Source organism: Danio aesculapii, chromosome 7 (assembly GCF_903798145.1).
Source record: "Danio aesculapii chromosome 7, fDanAes4.1, whole genome shotgun sequence".
Lineage (NCBI taxonomy): Eukaryota > Metazoa > Chordata > Actinopteri > Cypriniformes > Danionidae > Danio > Danio aesculapii.
Genome location: NC_079441.1, coordinates 16,993,152 through 17,013,832, shown reverse-complemented (window position 1 = coordinate 17,013,832; position 20,681 = coordinate 16,993,152). Strand labels below are relative to the sequence as shown.

Here is a 20,681-nt window from a genome sequence, read left to right as displayed (position 1 = left end):
GGTTCCAATAGTTCTTTTGCAGTTTTTGTGATGATTGAGATGCAGTTCAACAGATGATTCATCAGACAAATCTACCTTCTGCCGCTTTTCCAAATGATCAACTAGAAGTCAAGTTATTTTTTTGTTGCTCTTACAACTGAGATCAACAACAAGACTTTTGTCAGGGAGTGTATAATATATAAATATATAATATACAGTCTAAATAGCTATAATTATGTAATATAATGTAAATATAAGTAAATTATTAGCAGGAAAAGACAGGCAATTTTATGTCAAATGCTCTTAGTGTAATACAGTATACACTGGGAGTGTCTTTACTGCAGCAGATACATACAGTACATCACTTAATACTGTGTCCTAACAAGGTGAAATCACAGGATTTCAGCGACAAGCAATTTGACTGTTAAACACGACACAACACGACAGAAACCCTTGAAAACCAACCACTGCGCTCCCAACAAAATTGTAAAGGCTTTTAAATGTAATTAATAAACCTCTTTAACATTATCAATAGGCTACTGAGTCACAGTTCTGACTTCCATTTTCAAACCGTCTGCTAGTTATTTCATTTTCAAGATCTGAGGTAAACTATCTGGTGCTGTTTTCAGTTGTTTGGCAATAAATCATCAATAAATAAATAAATAATAATAAATAAGTCATGTAAAATTAAACTCATTCATATAACCCTGAATAAAGCACATAATCTGTACCTGAGGTGATCATTATCATAGCATACGCTATTGTTCTGCTGCAACATCACAGAAATTGAAAGCATTTCTAAAATGGAAATTTCACACATTGCCGTCGCAGATGATTAGGACAAAAATCCTTTTAACTTGGAAAAGATACCTTTTATCGCATGTTGCGGTGATGCATCGTGCATTGTTAGGACACAGTTTCAATCACAGCTGATGCAGCATTTCATGTTTTTATAACTCAGAATAAAAGCTGAAAAGTTTAGCCATGTAGCGTAATTTTGCTTAAAGTAAACGCTAACTAACACTAACTTAAACCAAGCTCAGAGTGCGATTTAGAGCAATGTTAAGACAAATTTGGGAAATTTCTGTAACTCCAGGCTAAACTATGACGTCTTTGCTCCTTGGTTTAACATATTCACCACAGCCAATTAAAAATCCCCAACAAAAAATTTTTAGACAAAGTAAAATAATAAGATAAAATGTGACTTTAGCTACAACGACTGTCAAACCAAAAAGCATTACGAGCACTAAATCTGTTGACGCATTCAGCGCAACAACTTTAAACCACTGCAACAGCTGTTTTTGCTGCTTTTATTATTCCAGGAATGTGGTTGAGAAGCACTGGTCTATAGCATTTGATAATGGATTTGATTCAGATTTCATACTTGTCTGTAGCCAGCTGAAGGAAGTCATCAATTTCCTGGAGCAGAGCCGGCCAGCAGTCCGGACGGTTTTCCAGCACTGTGATATAGGGGTGAGGAAAGCTCCTAAAATTCAAACACATATTTAAATCAGGTATTTTAAATAGTGTAATTTAAGTGTAGAATCAAGGCTTATTTGAAAAAGGCTGCTATTAGCAACACCGGTGGCCATTAAATGAACTGTAGCTTATTGCCGTGCTTGAACTCGTGCACATGTATGTGTGCCATTTATTGATTAATTGTGACTAACTGTGTATACAAAATAAAAGTTTGGATTTACATAATACTTGTGTGTGTACAGTGTGGATGGCGTCTGGATGTTCATTATTACTGCAAAGAAATGTTCAACTTTATTTTGTAAACAAAGAATACAACAGAATGGTGATGTGAGTATATTATTGTATGCTACATGTAGTGCTGTTAAACAACTAGTCGTGATCATAGACTGTAAAAGATATGGACGTAGTATCCATGATGTCACTCATGGGTTTCTGAAGAACCCAAAAGAAGCTACCAGTAGGCGTGGCCAACAGTCACCATTTTGTTCGCACGTCATGACACCGACCAGGGGATACCAAACAAGGGCATAGAGGTAGATCATGAGCTGAGCTACAGACGCCTGCTAACATTTTGCTTAGACAGGCTTTTCTATGGGAGAAACGCTTACTGCTTCATTACTTGCGACTCGTTTGTGTTCTGACCACATGTGCTTGGTTATACACTATATCAATAAAGTGTTTAGACTTTTAAAAACACTGTTATAATATATTGAGCCACCAAATGTTATTCTTGTGTTGTTTTTCTACAGGAGGAAAATGCGAATTACATCCAAACACTTCAGATATAGTCTGTGTTAGTAAATGCAAGGCTATTGATGAAATCTAGGCATAACACTGTATGACAACGCTTCAAATGACTGTTCTAGAGCCTACAGCTAATCAATCTGTCACATTCTGGAGTGCATTCAAGTTTTCAAGTAAGATATACAGTAAATGATCTTAAATAAAACAAATACATTTATAGAGATGGTATATAAGTTTATCATTTCACTCACCTGGGAAATGGAGGCCACGGTTTGTGAGCACAATTAAGTGCACACCCTTAGTGAAAAATCCAGCTTAAACCAGCCTAGGATGGTTGGCTGGTTTTAGCTGGTCAACAAGCCTGGTTTTAGAGGGGTTTTGGTCATTTCCAGGAAGGTTTCCAGCCTTTCCAGCCTGGTCTTAACTGGTCAGGCTGGAAAACGACCAGCTTAAACCTGGTTTAGGCCGGACATAGCTGGTTTTGGCTGGGCTCCCAGTCTGGCTTGGCTGGTCAAGCTGGTTTTAGCTGGTCATCTGCCAGCCTAACCACCTACCAGACTGGAAATGGCTGGAAACCAGCCTGGAAATGGCCAAAACCCCTCTAAAACCAGGCTGGTCGACCAGCTAAAACCAGCCAAACATCCTAGGCTGGTTTGAAAGCTCTCTGTGGACCATGGCTTTTGCTAAAAGACGCAACTAGGAAAATGTCAGGAAAGGACAACTAAAACAGCTGAACTTTATTCTGGGTTAATCTAAGGCACTTTAAATGATTACAGGTATGTACTCACTCCTATTTAAAATGAGACTGAACGTGATTGTTTAATATTGAACACGGCCATGTCCCCAGTTATAAGAGGGTGTGCACACTTAAGCAACCACATTATTTTAGTTTTTTTTTTTTTTTTAAGTTCCCCACACCTAAATGATGAGTTTGTTTTTCATGAAATTGTACAGGTTATAGTTTAAATTAAAGGTGGAAAATGTTCTGAAATTATTTATTGTGGTTTATTTTTTACAATACAGAAACATTTATTTTAACAAGACAATGATTTTAACAGGTAGCATGATTTTGCATTTTAACAGGGGTGTAAAGACTTTATATCAACTGTATGTAAATAAATTTTTAAGTGTACATGTACACTCAGCGGCCACTTTATTAGGTACACCTTACTATTACAAGGTTGGACCCCGTTTTTGCCTTCAGAACTAATCTAATCCATTCATGGCATAGACTCAACAAGGTACTGGAAATAGTCCTCAGAGATTTTGGTCCATATTGACATGATAGCATCACGCAGTTGCTGCAGATTTGTCAGCTGCACATCCATGACGTGAATCTCCCGTTCCACCACATGCCAAAGGTGCTCTATTGGACTGAGATCTGGTGACTGTGGCAGCCATTTGAGTAGTGAACTCATTGTCATGTTCAAGAAACCAGTCTGAGATGATCCGTGCTTTATGACATGGTGAGCTACACTGCTGGAAGTAGCCATCAGAAGATGGGTACACTGTGGTCATAAAGGGGTGGACATGGTCAGCAACAATACTCAGGCAGGCTGTGGCATTGACAGGATGCTCTAATGGGCCCAAAGTGTGCCATGAAAATATCCCCCACACCATTACACCACCACCAGCACCTGAACCGTTGATACAGCAGGATGAATCCATGCTTTCATGTTTTTGGATGCCAAATTCTGACCCTACCATCTGAATGTCGCAGCAGAAATTGAGACTCATCAGACCAGACGTTTTTCAATCTTCTATGGTCCCATTTTTTTGAGCCTGTGTGAATTGTAGCCTCTGTTTCTTGTTCTTAGTTGACAGGAGTGGCATCCGGTGTGGTCTTCTGCTGTTGTAGCCCATCAGCCTCTTCTCCATACCTCGGTTGTAATTAGTGGTTATTTGAGCTACTGTTGCCTCTCTATCAGCTCGAACCAGTCTGGTCATTCTGGCATCAACAAGGCATTTGAACTGCAGCTCACTGGAAATTTTCTCTTTTGCAGACCATTCTCTGTAAACCCTAGAGATGGTTGTGCGTGAAAATCACAGAAGATCAGCAGTTTCTGAAATACTCAGACCAGCCCATCTGGCACCAACAACCATGCCACGTTCAAAGCCACTTAAATCACCTTTCTTCCCCATTCTGGTGCTTGGTTTGAACTGCAGCAGACCGTCTTGACCATGTCTACATGCCTAAATGCAATGAGTTGCTGCCATGTGATTGGCTGATTAGAAATTTGCATTAACGAGCAGTTGGACAGGTGTACCTAATAAAGTGACCGGCAAGTGTATGTATATTATTATAAAAAATAATACATTATTACTGAACATTACAACAGGAAATTGTAAATAAACATTAATATAAATGTAAATATTTTAAGTATATGTGTTTTTATGTATGCAGTATGTATTAAAAAGTAATATGCAAATATGTGCTGTGCTCTTTCGACTCACTAACAAACTAAAAACAACTAAATAAGATAGCAGAAAGAAATATGGAAATATAGAAATTTGAACCAGTTCTGCAATTCATGTCAACAGATGAGGTCAGTAAAATGACGCCATAACAGAAATTTGACTATAAAAATATAGTTACATTTTTTTTTCCACAGCTTAACAAATGAAGTACTAGATTTGTACATGTTTGGCTAGAAGTGTGTATTTAATACTGCAGTATTTCTTTCTTAATGCACAACCTTTTTGTTTTACATACAAGATATTTAATTCCGTTTACTGTATTTTCAGCAAAGAACAATGCACAAAAGTATTCAAACCACACAAAAAAGCATGCAAAATCCTAGTGAGTCTGATTAATGTCTACCCTCAATGCTAACATAAAGGAACTCTTTTATATTACCAACATTTCACACATGCTTTTTTATCCGAAGATTAATGAACTCTCCTAATTCCCTGATCATGTTGTTTCTGTTTGCCTTTGGCTCTGGGTCAGGCAGGAACATATTTTATAAAGCTACCTTCAAGATCCTCTACACGGTAAACAGTCTCTCAGCACTTAAATTTACGGCCGGGTTCACCTCCAGCCAGATGTTAGCAGCGCTGCACCAAAAGACATCCTACAGTTCAAACATTTGCTCATCTATCTCTGGTGGTTCCCCGGCCATCATGTTATCAGTGCTCATCCATCAGGGCTGCTTTTTTCGGGCAGACGGCCACAACATTATCTCTCAGACAATGGCTGGCTGACACATTGACCTCCAACTCACTTATTGAAGTTGAAAGTTTAAAGAGACACAGCTGAATTTACAGGTTTAAGGTGACAGAAGTCAGATTGAATAAACAGCATTACAGTGAATGAACATTTATTTTATTACATTACAAGTTGTGGCTTTGCAGTCTGAAGGGAAAGAGTTTTTTTTTAAATGTAAAAACAAATACTGTGATAATATTCAATTCAAGTCATCGTTATTTCTATAACACTTTCACAATGTAGATTGTGTCAAAGCAGCTTAACATAGATAAAGTTATAGTAAATTGAAACTGTGTCAGTCCAGTTTTCAGAGTTGAAGTTCAGTTTAGTTTAGTTCAGTGTGGTTTAATTTTCACTGCTGAAAGTCCAAACACTGAAGAGCAAATCCATCGATGCGCTGCTCCACAAAAACACAATAAACAAAAAACTAGGAAATTAGGAGACAATGCATGTTTCTACACTAAAAAAATTCTATAAGAAAATTCTATAGGTGTAATTCTATTTCAAACAAAATATTTATTTATTTATTCATAGTAAGATTTTTTTTTGTCATTGAGAATCATCGTTTTGCCACCAAGCATAGATTTCTAAAGCTCTCTGAAGCCCTTTTTTACCTTAAAAAGTGTATGCACTGTTGTGATTTGCACTGCAGATCCACCTGACATCATTTAGCTGCTATGTATATGATTTTGATATGATACTATTTGTGATTGATATGATACTATTTATGATTGATATGATACTATTCATTTATTAGGGTTATTTCTATTGGAACTGTTGAGCCAAAGCTATGACATTTCAATCTGTATATACGTACATGTAAATGACAATAAAGTAAATTAAGTAAGTAAAGTGAAGCCATTGGAAGTTATAAAAAATTGATTTTTCAATACATTTATGGAAATATATTTTTATTTTAAATCCAGTGGTTTACAAAATCTGAATATGTATTGTATACATCTCATTACTATATCTCAGTCAGAAGATATACATATATATTATATAGATTATATACATGTCAGTATTATATAGATTATAATTATCTTAAATATATTATAAGAAGATTATTAAAATCGCATCTTTTCTTTTTGTTTTGACCAATTTTCTTTTTTATGTTCTAAATTTATAACCAAATCAGACACACAAATGCATGCAGACAAACACAAATGACTAAATTACCATTTAAATTATTTAATAAGGATGATCAAAGCATGACGGTGGTGCAGTGGGTAGCACGATCGCCTCACAGCAAGAATGTCGCTGGTTCGAGCCTTGGCTGTTTAGTTGGCCTTTCTGTGTGGATTTTGCATGTTCTCCCGTGTTCGCGTGGGTTTCCTCTGATTGCTCCCCCCCCCAGTCCAAAGACATGCGATATAGGTGAATTGGATAAGCTAAACTGGCCGTAATGTTTGTGTGTGAATGCAAGAGTGTATGGGTATTTTCCAGTGTTGGGTTGCGGCTGGAAGGGCATCCGTTGCGTAAAACATATGCTGGATATGTTGGCGGTTCATTCCGCTGTGGCGATCCCTGATTAATAAAGGAACTTAGCTGAAAAGAAAATGAATGAATGAATGAATTATGAAATATATTTAATCAGCAAGATTGCTTCAAACTGATTAAAAGAGGCAGTAAATATATTTATAAATAAAAAAACACTTTATCATAATTCATAAAAACTTGGCAAAAAATTCTTAAACAGTCACATTAAATTAAATATGACATTATATAAAATATTGTGTGAGCACCATGTTAGCAAATAAAATAATACCTACAAAAATAAAATAAAATAGAATAAAATTTTATTAAATTGAAAACTAAACAAAAAAATTTGTGTGAGGGTGAAATTATTATAGATGATGCATTGCAGTTCATTGCATGTGACAGTCAAATAGTCTGTATTGAAATACAGTAATTCTAACATCACACGAGTGTATCTCACTAATGACGTAATGAGAATAAGAAGAGAGGACAGACAAAAGTCTTATCTTGTAGAATGATTGCTGGTCAACACCATATCCTACACTATATGTGATAGGAGATTCAAAGCAAAACTAAAACGCAACGCCTATTTCAGAATTAAAGAAACTGATGTGAAATCATTACAGGAGAAAAGCTTGGGCCAAAAATACAGTTTAAAAATGTATCTCATCTCATTCTTGTCAACCCAATAAAAAACACAGTCTTATTTTATGAGCCAAATACTTCAGCACACACTGATAAATTACATTTTAAAATATATTCAAATAGAAATCTCTTTTAAATTGTACAATATTACCGTTTTTACTGTATGTTTGATCAATGAAATCCAATGATTAAAGACTTCCGTCACTGTTGTTCTGTCAAAATTATTAGCCGTCCAGTGAATTTTTGTTTTCTTTTTTAAATATTTCTCTAATGATGTTTAACAGAGCAAGGGATTTTTCACAGTATTTCCTTTAATATTTTTTCTTCTGGAGAAAGTCTTATTCGTTTTATTTCGGCTAGAATAAAAGCAATTTTTAATTTTTTTAAAACCATTTTAAAGTCAAAATTATTAGCCCCTTTAAGCTATATATATTTTTAGATTGTCAACCTTGTTACCTCAACTTGCCTAGTTAACCAAATTAACCAAGTTAAGCCTTTAAATGTTGCTTTATGCTAAATACTAGCATCTTGAGAAATATTTAGTAAAATATTATGTACTGTAATCATGGCAAAGATAAAATAAATCAGTTTTTAGAAATGAGTTATTAAAACTATTATGTTTAGAAATGTCTTTCAGTTAAACAGAAATTGGGGAATAAAATATACCGGGGGGGCTAATATTTCAGGAGGGCTGATAATTCTGACTTCAATTGTACATCTGTTTAGTCCAAAGAGAAAAAAAAAAACGCTTTACAGTTTGTGCTTTTAATCCGTATTTTGTCAAAGGAGAGAGCAGATTTTACCCTAGCCCTCTCTGCTTCTATTGGATATCTACAGTAAGTGGCTTTTTGACCTCAGAGCAGATTGCAGAGGAGCCATGGAGCAGACGGACACAATGAGCACCAGTGGGCATCTTCCATTAATCCTCCAGCCCTCCCTCCAGGCCCACCCGTGCTAAAGGCCAAGCACCAATCCCGGGCCAACAAAGAGCCAAAGACCCCATTCATCTCCCCACCGGGGGAGGAACTCGACAGAAGAGGAGAAAAATGACACGCACGCTCGCTTGATTCATTATCAACTCACTGTAAGAGGTCATTTAAACCACATCAACAAACAAACAAAACCATGCATGAGGAAAGTCAGCATGCCAGCTGTAAGCCGTCCAGAAATCTGTACAAGAAATGTGTTCAATGCCTTGCTTTTTTTTCTTTCAGGAGGTCATGGCCCCATTGCACTAGATACAATAAAATTCTAAAAGTTTGAGTTCTTAAAGAAAACAATATACAGTATACTGAACAATATACAGTTTTAGCATCGACATCGCAATGTGTGTATTCACAGTAGTCACAGCACAGGATTAGATGATTCATTAAAGATTAACAGTAAAAGATATTATTCAATATTATTGTATTAAATTATTTATACAATGATGACGTTTGATTGTTTAATTTCTATATTTGTATACAGTTAGGCTCCCCTGAAAACCATAAAGCAACTTTTATTTTTGCCTTGTCGTAATTATGGTTGTAATTTACTATATTTTCTGCAGATTCGCTGCATAGAAAAAGTCTTGATCATACCAGTCGATCTAAATTAATGAAATCTTTCCAAATAGAGTAATTCAAATCATCTGGTTGAATATATATATATAAACACAAATCATCTGGTCGAATTATATATTTATATATATATGTATAGCAGTTTTTATATATATATATATATATATATATATATATATATATATATATATATATATATATATATATATATATATATATATATATATATATATATATATATATATTTATATATAGTTGAAGTCAGAATTATTACCCCACAGTTAAATTTTTTTTTCTTTTTAAATATTTCCCAAATGATGTTTAACAGAGCAAGGATATTTTCACAATATGTCTGATAATATTTCTTCTTCTAGAGAAAGTCTTATTTGCTTTATTTTGGCTAGAATAAAAGCAGTTTTTAATTTTTTAAAAAACATTTTAAGGTCAAAATTATTAGCCTCTTTAAGCTATATTTTTTTGAATGTCTACAGAACAAACCATCGTTATACAATAACTTGCCTAATTACCCTAACCTGATTAACCTAGTTAAGCCTTTAAATGTAACTTTTATCTGTATAGATGTGTCTTAAAAAAATCTAGTCAAATATTATTTACTGTCATCATGGCAAAGATAAAATAAATCAGTTATTAGAAATGAGTTATTAAAACTATTATGTTTAGAAATGTGTTGAAAAAATCTTCTCCCCGTTAAACAGAAATTAGGGAAAAAATAAACAGGGGAGCTAATAATTCAGGGGGACTAATAATTCTAACTTCAACTTTTAGGTATACATGTACATGAGTGAAATGTCCACAAATGTGCGGTCCACTTCTCCCATGCTTTGACAATCTACCCTTGGATGGAACTGAATTGAACTGAATGGGCTTCATAGCACAACAAAGACATTTTTGATGTTACAAAAGAAGCACATTTTAAATAAATGCTTTGAAATGTTCTATTCATCAGTGGATCCTAAAACGATAAAGGATTGAATAGTCATATTTGGCTGATGCTACTGAACTTTCTTGGTGGTTGTGCTGGTGTCACTAACGATTGGCTAAATTGATAAACGATGACATTCTGTTGTGTATACGTCACTGAATGCACCAAGTAAAAGAAGTAATCAATTAAGAAGGAAAAACTTAATTCATTTTTCGGTATAACAGTCTGAAGTATTTTGTTTAAGTCGATTCAATATTGTGTTGTTCAGTGTGTATTCTAGCCTACAAAAACACTTAAAATACACTCTCATTATGAACTGTTATAAACGCACTTAAAATCCATTATAGTCCCCAGACAAGAATGACAGGTTTGAAGAAAAAAAGGGCCTGTTTTGAGTTTTGAGAAGGTGCCAGCAGCTGTAGCTCTTGGAGAAGACACTCACCTGATTGAATATGGACAGGTGAAGCTTGCTCTGTTCTCCCGCTGGCCTGCCTGGATCTGCAGCAGCCTTCCGACCACTTTGATCAGCCCTTGAACATTCCTGTCCAGGCAAGAAACAAAACCCTCACTATTAGCAGACGCTACTAAAGAGAATAACATAATCCATTGGATTTAGAAGTTTATACTACCTGTACAAGGCAGAAAGTTTCAGCTTTGAAACACGACCAATACACACGAATACGGAAAACAGCACAGTGAAAGAATACACACAGCTATGGATAAACATTAAGCGAACACTTGAAAATTCTTATTTTGCCTAGTTATACTGTTATATTGGTTTGGATAAAGTGTTAATCAATGTTTTATTTTATAAAGGTCTGATTAAAAATATCCAATTGCAAACAAAAGTATTGTCATTCAGAACATCACCCCTCCACCCAAAAAATGACAGTCAGTCAGAATACCAACTGTTTCATATATTGTAACTAAAAAACAGGATATAAATAAATATAAACAGACTTTAAAACTTGCATCTTGTGTTTTATTTCGACAAATTTTCTTTTTATGTTCTAAATGAAAGAAAAAAATAACTAAATGCATCATAACTACACTGTAAAAAATGTGGGGTTCCACAAAATTCATTCATGTTGTCCCAACACCAATCGATTAAGTTAACTTAACACTTTTAACAAATTTATGTGGATTGAACATAAAAAATTTAAGTTTTCCCAATGAAATCTCAAGAATTGTGTTGTTTCAACTCATTTTAAATAAGTAGTTTGAACAAGTAAAAAAAGTATTTTTTGAGTGTATAAACCCAATTGGTCAAAATAAAAAAGATGCCATGTTTTCAAACATGTTTATAGTCATTATTAAACAACACAATACCATGTGTAAACTTCAGAAGAGAAGAACGCAATATTTGGAGAAATAACTTTTAGAAAATGAAAAAATAAAGCAAATAAAACATATATATTTTTAAGCTTGTAACCTTTATAGTTTTAAATTAAACCTTTGTAGAAAAATAACTAATATTAAAATGACATATTTTCTGAAAATTTCAGAGGAAACTTTCAGAATTTTTCAGAAATCTATTACATTCTGCAGTATGGTGTAGGGCTGGGCGATATGGCAAAAATAAAATGTCAATTATTGATTTCCACATTGAACGATAACAATATATATTTCCATAGAAGTTGGTAATGCTTCCAGATTTAAAAGAGTGCCCCAAAAAGGATTGAAGCAACAAAAATTAGAGGGTCCATTAAATGACATTTTCAGCCGATAAATTTTCGGTGGCTGAAAATTCGGTGCATAATATCAACACATTTCCAGTTTCCCATTGTTGCACATTTCTGCTGTGTGATTGGCTCTTAGATCAATATGAAGTAAAAAAGTTCAAAGTTTATTGTTGTTATTGACATAATATTTATCGCGATATGATATGATATTAGGCCCAGCCCTAGTGTGGTGTATTTTGATTTTTGAACTGGTCTTAGTCCCTCATTGGTCTTTAATATATATTTTGCACAGCAAACATTAGGGATGCACAATATATTGTGATGTTAATGTAATATTGAAAATTATCATTATTGGCACAATATTAGTATATGCATTACGTATATCATAAAGAGCTGCTATAAATTACATTTATTTTATGTGTCAAGCATGTGCATACCGGTTGTTTATACAAATTTGATCAATCACATGGGGCCTTAATATCTTTATACCAACCTCCCCAGTGAGAGCTGTAATGCTTTTGGTTAGACCAGGCCCAAAAGAGAACTAAATAATAATTGTGGAAGTTGAGGAAAAAACTTGATTTTCAGTCATTCATATTATTTTGAAATCTAAATATTTGACATAATTGTTTCAAAGCCTGAATTAGATTCAATTAGATCAGACATATTAACTGTTGATTTTAGTAGGATCATTACATATAGTAAAGTCAAAATGATTAGCTAGCCCTCATTTCATTTCTTTCATATATTTCCCAAATGATGTTTAATAGAGCAAGGAATTTTTCTCAGTATTTCCTATAATATTTTTTCTACAGAACAAACCACTGCTATACAACGACTCGCCTAATTACCATGACTTGCCTAATTAACCTAGTTAAGGCTTTTTGCCGAATACTAGTGTCTTGAAAAACATCTAGTGAAATATTATTTACTGCCATCATGACAAAGATAAAAGAAATCAGTCATTAGAAATGAGTTCATAAAACTGTTCTGTTTAGAAATGCATTGAAAAAAAAATCTTCTTTCCACTAACATTGCACATTTTGTCAGTATTGTGCGGCCTTAGTTAACATCCTAAATACATGAATTCCAGATATGCAGTTATGCTATTCCAAATGCATCCATTGACATTTTGGGATGCAAGATACAAAGCTCCCGTTCCCTAACAAGAATGCAGGTGGAGTGTTTCTCATACATTATAAATCACCTCTGTGTGACAACATGTGCTGTTTTCTTTCATGCCTCCTTCTCAGCTCTCTCAAGTCTGACTGTGTGTTTCTCAGTTCCTATGGGTTTGATTACTGTATATTTTACTAGGGGGGAAAACATAACTCTAGAGTGAAAGGAAATTCATCTTACCAGCTTTCATCTGGACTAGTACGCACTGCACATAGCAAATCCATAGTACCGTTTCATACGATTCAATCAGCATATGAACAAAATTCTGCTTGCTGCCAGATTTTATGGGACAATGTGCTTCAAATTTAGACCTTGCTGAAAATAGATGTGGCATTTACAGTTTGATGAGCTTCCGAGTCCCGATGAAGTTACATAATGCTGTCAAAGATGCCAGTTCTCATGCAGACAATGAGTCCGGTTCACATTTATGAATATTTGATGTGTTCGCTACACTCGCCTATCAATAAATCCAGCAAAGAGGTCAAAAACATAATACAAAAAAGGTTGGGGGTTATTGACAGAAGCACTAAGTTGGTGCCTTTTGTTATCGATAGACAACACCCCTTACTAAAAATTTCCTAGCTAAACATGGATTTACTGCAAAAAGAAAACAGATCTCAAAGTCTCAAATAAATATACAAACAAATAAGTGAAGGTAAATAGTAAGCAAGAATATGAATAAAACAAATATCAAACAAGTATCTGCCTGTATATATCACTGCCACGAGTGTGATGTTGCGTTTATACAACAGCATAAAACAGATATAAAAAGAAAATCAAATTATTCCACTATTCCTTCACATCTGCAGCTGACGTCAGAACACCAGAAAATATTGCTAATTCACCAACATAACTTTAAAGCTAGTATTTGAATGATTCTCTAGTGTAATGTCTAAAGTGAGGACAAAACAGGTGATTTTGCTGACATTTAAGATGAGAAGGCTCTGGCTTTTTCGGGGTTAATTATTGTAATCTCCTGATTACAACAAAGCAAAGCAAACACTAGCAGATTACTATGGTATAAATACAGCACTACAACATAAATAAGAGAGAGATTGAGTCATTTACCTGTTTTATAACGATTTGATCACCTTTAGTTTGAAATTATGCTGAGTTTTCCTCCTCTAAGGGCTTATTATGCGGATTCTGACGCCATCTTGTGGCGGAACATCAACTGTCTTTGCTCTGCTCATTATGAAATTATCAATATATAAAATAGGCACTATACTTATGAATAAACTGCATAGTTGCAATCTAAACAACTACATTATCGACCAAAAAGGTCTCAAAAGTCCCTTTTGTTGTCCAACAGCTGCAATATTTGTCAAACTGTAGTGAGTTTATTGATCTACAGTCACTATATGTGGGTGGAGGAATACAGAAGGGTGAGGAGGCTGGACGAGTGCTGTTATTGCAGAATATCGAACGGCTATCAGCCAATCAGATTCTAGAACCAAACAGAACTGTTGCATAAATAAATGTAAAGCAATTAAATAATTACAAAATACAAGCATTATGTGTATGAAACAAATGATTTTACATTTGTATATTTAAATAAAGAAAAACAAGCAGGCTACTAAATGAATGATCAAACAATTTGATATAAATAAACACAGCAAATAACAAGTAATCAAATAAAAGCTGGTGTGTACGAAACAAGTACACTGTCACGATCAGAATGTGGGGAAAAGGAGCGAGGACTCAAGTGCAGTAAAAATGGGTATTTGTTTATAATAAAATAAAATAAAAGGCAAAACAAACTACCCCAAGAGGGAAAACAATAACAAAACAAATAAGCAAACAAACTTGACTGGGCAGGCTGGCAGGGATCAGGACTGGAAAACATGACAGGACAGGGCTATAAACGACGACGAACTGGCACAGGATAGCAGACATGAGGAGAATATAAGCAAAAATAAATAACAGACATGTGAACATAATAAACTAATAATGGGTTATCAAGGAGGGTGGGACTAGACAATAGACAGGAGAGCAAGAAACCACCACAAGCCATGTGCTCACACAAAACGAGACTAGAACACGCAGCCAATGAGAGAACTCATTAACCATGTGTTCAACAAAGCACACCACTAAAGCACGCAGCCACAATGTAAACACCAACAAAGACTCAAGACACAAGCACACGATAAATGAAAACACCTTGCCGTGCGCTCACACATGCAACACGCATGTTTCATCTCAGCGGCAACTGAAACCGAAACCAACCAGACTGAGATGCTGAGAATGAAACAGCGCGATGCCCACCGAACAGACACAAGTACATGAGTCCCCAGCACGCCCAGACCTTGCGTGTCTGCATCAAGTGGGAGTGCGCACGGCCTGAGCACGGTCACGACGGTGCTCATACAGAGACACACGATGACAGAAAAACATACAGGACAAGACAGAACTAGTATCTAGACTCTGCCAGCAAAAGAATTTACAAGACTGAAGTGGCAGAACCGTGACATACACTGTAAAAATTGTTGGGTTCCACATAATAGATTTTTCTTGAGACAACATGAAGGAATTAAGTTCACTTATTAGTTTTTTACAAATTTAAGTGGATTGAACATAATACTATTAAGTTGCAATTGAAAAAAAGTCTCCAAAAAACTCAAGAATTGTGTTGTTTCAGTTCAAGTAGTGTGAACAAACACCAAAAGTAATTAAAAAAGTGTAAATAAAATGCAGTAAATAATACTTAACTTCATAAAAACAAAAGATTATATACTCCAACAAATAATTAAATAAAAAACTAAGCACAAATTAACTTTGATAAAATAAAAGAAATTATAAAAAAAATAGAAATATCCTATTTTAATAAAAAATTCTTCTTTTATTGCACCCCAACGCTGCTCTTTTTCCATATAATGCAAAAGCAGATGTATTTTAATAATTACACAACAGTCCAAATCATTGAGAAGAACTAAAAAGCTGCACAAAATGTATTTATCATGCCTACAGTCTCCACTGAACAGTTTCAATAGATGTGGAGCCTAATAAACTAATACCAACCATCTTTATGGTGCTTTATGGAATAGTTTTTTGTCCGTTCTAGATTTTGACAGCCTTTGATCACTATGAACTGCTGTCATAAGGCATAAGTTGTCTAGCGATTTATAAAAACAACAAGCACAAAAATTTGGAATGACATGGGGGTGGTTAAATAATGACAGTATGTTTATTTTTGGGCGCACTATTGCTTTAAAATTCAGGTCTGTATGATGAAAGGATATATTGTGTGGGAAGCTGCGGTGTGGGACGGTGATGACAGCAGCAGCAGCAGTGTGTGTGTGCGTTGAGCTGACTGATGGAGCAGGCTGCGTTTTAGATGTGCTCTTTCAAATCTGTGAGTATGCAGATGTTCAACTCTCTCAGTCTGCTGCTTATCTTCATCCACGCATCCAATTCAAAGGGAAGAGGAAGAGTGTGGGCAGATTATTGAGGTACTCCTCGAAAAAAAAAAAGCAAAACACTAAGCATATGACAGCAACAGTCACCAACTAATACATCTGTGTTTTGAGCATCAGATGCATGAAGTACGTTAGACAAAATGAAAAATGGTCATCAATTTTTTGTAAATCAGGACAGCACGGTTGCCTCATACACTGAAAAAATGTAATTTTCATTTATTTTCATTCAGCTTGGTCCCTTATTTATCAGGGGTCGCCACAGCGGAATGAACCGCCAACTATTCCAGCATATGTTTTAGGCAGTTGATGCCTTTTCAACCACAACCCCAGTACAGGGAAACACCAATACACTCTCACATTCACTCACAAACTCATATACTATGGCCAATTTTGTTTATTCAATTCACCTATAGTCACCTATTCATCACATGTCTGGAAAAAAATCAGCTGGAACGAATTTACAGGTATTTTCAAAAAGGGCCTGTTCACAAGGTTGTTGCTAGATCAGATACATTTGAGGTCGGAAGTTAATGAGTATTATGTCTATTATTTATAAAATTTCCCATTTATTGTATTTTATTAACGTCTACCCCCACCCAAACCATAAACCCAACCGTCACAGTAACGTAAAAACAGTAGTTGTACAGAGTATTATTTATGTTATCTATTAAATTATCCAATAAATTGTATTTTTTAACGGCTATCCCCACCCCAACCCTAAACCCAACCTTCACAGTACTGTAGAAATAATAATTATTGTTATACATTGTCATAAAAAAATGCTACTATATTAATATGCATGTCGCACTTCCGGCCGGCCGCATATCCGATCTAGACTTTACCTGTTCACACATACAGACCTTTCCGGAAAATTGCCAGTAATTTTCCGGAAAGGTCCGTGTGTGTGAAAGGGGCTTTTGTTTCAGTATGCTGATGTACCTCCAACTGAATGGAATATTGAGTAGGGGGCGTGGCTTTTTTATATTAATCATTCCTTCATAGCAAACTAATGATAAGAGGGGCGTGGTTAAGAATATTGTGGCTGTAGTCATTAAACTAACATCAACAGAGAAGGGCCACCACTCAAAACGCTGAAGCAGATGTTCAGACTTTGGTTGAAGATAACCAAAAAATAATTAAAAATGAATTCTTCACCTAAAGAATAACAATGTGTGCTAATAAAATAAAGATTGTAAATTTAGATTTTACATGGACTGTTTTGGTACGGCTCACTTTTGTGGGCTTTTCAACTACGATTATTCATCTGAGATTTCCAAATAGCTAAAGCTGCAATTATTTCAATGCACCATCAAATATGGAAATAGGAATATATTTTTTGACAGTTCTGACAGTTTGTAAGCACATTACCCTGAACAATGTGAAAAGCGTAACGCAATCTAAATGTAAAGGTTTGCTGTCGTCGTTTCAACCTTAATGTAGGTTTTTGTCAGTGTTTTACTAATGCAAAATTGTTTATAGTGTGTTTGGATTCTTAAAAGATTTAAATTTCATACATAATTATTTTAATCTGATTTAAGATACTGTAGTTTTTTAACTGACAACTTTTTTTTAAAAATGGCAACAATGTTTAAGAAGTTTTAAATTAGCCCCAGAATTGTGTTGCATACTTTATGATTATGATTGGTCTTTCTTTGGTGCTGTTAAAGCCACCACATCAAACCTGCAGCTCTTTTAAAAATAGTAGTCATCTAGTTTTCTAGCAGAAGGGCTGCCAAAATCACTCTGGACCCCTCACACCCAGCACACTGCCTCTTTGAACTTTTACCTTCTGGTCGACGCTACAGAGCACTGCGCACCAGAACAGCCCGACACAGAAACAGTTTCTTCCCTCAGGCAATTCATCTCATGAACACTTGATGATAATAATTGTGGAACCAACATCACTACTTGCTATACAGTTTTATACACATATACACTTATTTAACAACACACTTTACATGCCAATTTGCACATAACAGCTGCACATATAACGTTGTATATAGTAATAAACACGTACATACACTTGTCAATCCGTATATTTGCACTCACTACTTCAATTTTTTAAAATATATTTATTATCTGTTTTTTGTCCTGTCTCTGTAATCCTGTTGCACTGTAGAAGCTCTGTCACGAAAACAAATTCCTAGTATGTGTGAACATACCTGGCAATAAAGCTCTTTCTGATTCTGATTTTATTTAATTTTTTCATGACAAAAACATTTCATTAACAAATATACAATTAAAACCACAAACAAATGAGTACATGAATAAGATACGATTTTTAATACATTATAAAAATTTTTTTTATCGCAAATCACAATTTTGATAAAAAATAAATAAACAAATGGAATTTAATTATTTTTTCTCCAAATTGAGTATTCAGGTATGCAAGAATGCAGTGCCAGTTAATAATTTTTTGCATGAAACATTGAGAACATTTACATGGACAACAATAATCCGATTTTAATCTGATTAAGAGTCTACCATGTAAACAGCAATTTCTGATTAATTTAATCTGATTAAAGTCCTAATTCAACTAAACAGAAATGGAATTAAGGCATGTGGAGTATGCTGATTTTAGTCACATTTTTTTAAGTGCAGAAGCATCATGTAGGACTTTTTACCACGTTTTGTGACAGAGTAGTCCAAACACACACAGCTGTTTGACATTGTTCTCTGCAGCTACCGAGTCAGTAAAGGACCACAGACACACACACTGCGAAATGCAGAGGGTTTTTTCTCCTTTACGGCATGCTCCATTAAAACAACACTCTTCCACAAGTTCTTACTTTATACTTGCATCCAATACCTCAGTTTGTCACGGAGGCATGAGTGAAATGTTCATGAATGAAAGTGAAACTGCCGAACTGCAGTTCAAGTAAAAAAATAAATGAAATATCCGGATGAAACGTTGGATATCCTGGTGACGCAAAGACGTTAATTGATCTATCTGCTGTAACATGTGAAACGGGATCATGAAATAAACATTCAAAAAGCAACTCATGTAAACACCTTAATCAGATTATTGTCTTATTCAGATTAAGGCAAATAATTTGATTACTGATGTCCATGTAAACATAGTCATTGACATTAAAGACTAGTTCTTTCAGCATTATCTTGAACATTACATTAGCATTCATTTCATGTGTTATAGAACAATAACGAGGCTTTCAGGATTGTGTGTAAACGTAACATCCTTTTAAACTTCCTAGCAAGAATAATCCTCCTAAAAATTCTACACATAAATCAACATGTTTTAATTGACATCCCAGGAAGCTTGGGAAGGCATCATTTTCAAACATTAGCTTACAAGCGATTATATTTTAATTTGTTGTTTTTTCAGGCACAACATTTTCATGCAGATGTTTAAAGATCAGATGAAAGCAACAATTGTATTTTCTGGCCATTTACAGTAAATTCTAATGCTCTCCAAAAAAGTGGCAAATTGGTAATCTGTTGATACTGCTCCTTCAACAGACATATAACTGACTATAAGAAACTTTGCAAGTACATGTCAACTTGCACTAACCCTAACCCCAACCTAATAGTCTACTTATAATATAATGAGAATTAGTTGCAATGTAACTTAAATTCAACAAACTGACCATCAAAATAAAGTGTGACTGACGCAGTGGCGCAGTAGGTAGTGCTGTCGCCTCACAGCAAGAAGGTCGCTGGTTCGAGCCTCGGCTGGGTCAGCTGGCGTTTCAGTGTGGAGTTTGCGTTCGCGTGGGTTTCCTCCGGTGCTCCCATTTCCCCCACAGTCTAAAGACATGTGGTACAGGTGTATTGGGTAGGCTAAATTGTCCGTAGTGTATAAGTGTGTGGATGTTTCCTAGAGATGGGTTGCGGCTGGAAGAGCATCCACTGCGTAAAACAGATGCTGGATAATTTAGCGGTTCATTCCGCTGTGGCGACCCCAGATTAATAAAGGGACTAAGCCAACAAGAAAATTAATGAATGAAGCAGCCAAGGGGGCAGTCTTTTGCAAAGAAGTCTTACTCTAACTTCTGGTTTCAAAAGTAAATATACAAAATATAATAAACCTTTTATTTTTCAAGGATGCAAAGACCTGTTTCAAAAGATTTTCCTATAACTAATCTACTTTGTAACTTTCTACTAATTAAATCATTCATTCATTCATTCATTCATTCATTCATTCATTCATTCATTCATTTTTCTTCGGTTTAGTCCCTTTATTAATCAGGGGACACCACAGTGGAATGAACCGCCAACTTATCCAGCATATATTTTACACAGCGGATGCCCTTCCAGCTGCAAACCAGCATTGGGAAACATCCAAACACACTCATCCACACACATACACTATGGACAATTTAGCTTATCCAATTCACCTATACTGCATGT

The 20,681-nt window shown here is 35.0% G+C and overlaps 1 protein-coding gene across 1 annotated transcript in view; it reads right to left on the bottom strand.

The window, feature by feature from the left end:
* Positions 1 to 20,681, bottom strand: part of focad (focadhesin) — a 117,526-nt gene that overhangs the window by 79,543 nt on the left and 17,302 nt on the right. Inside the window, exons 5-6 of the mRNA XM_056461147.1 lie at positions 10,479 to 10,577; positions 1,364 to 1,465 (exon numbers count right to left, since the gene is read on the bottom strand). Coding sequence (XP_056317122.1) covers positions 1,364 to 1,465; positions 10,479 to 10,577 — 201 coding nt within the window. The remainder of the gene's footprint in view (positions 1 to 1,363; positions 1,466 to 10,478; positions 10,578 to 20,681) is intronic.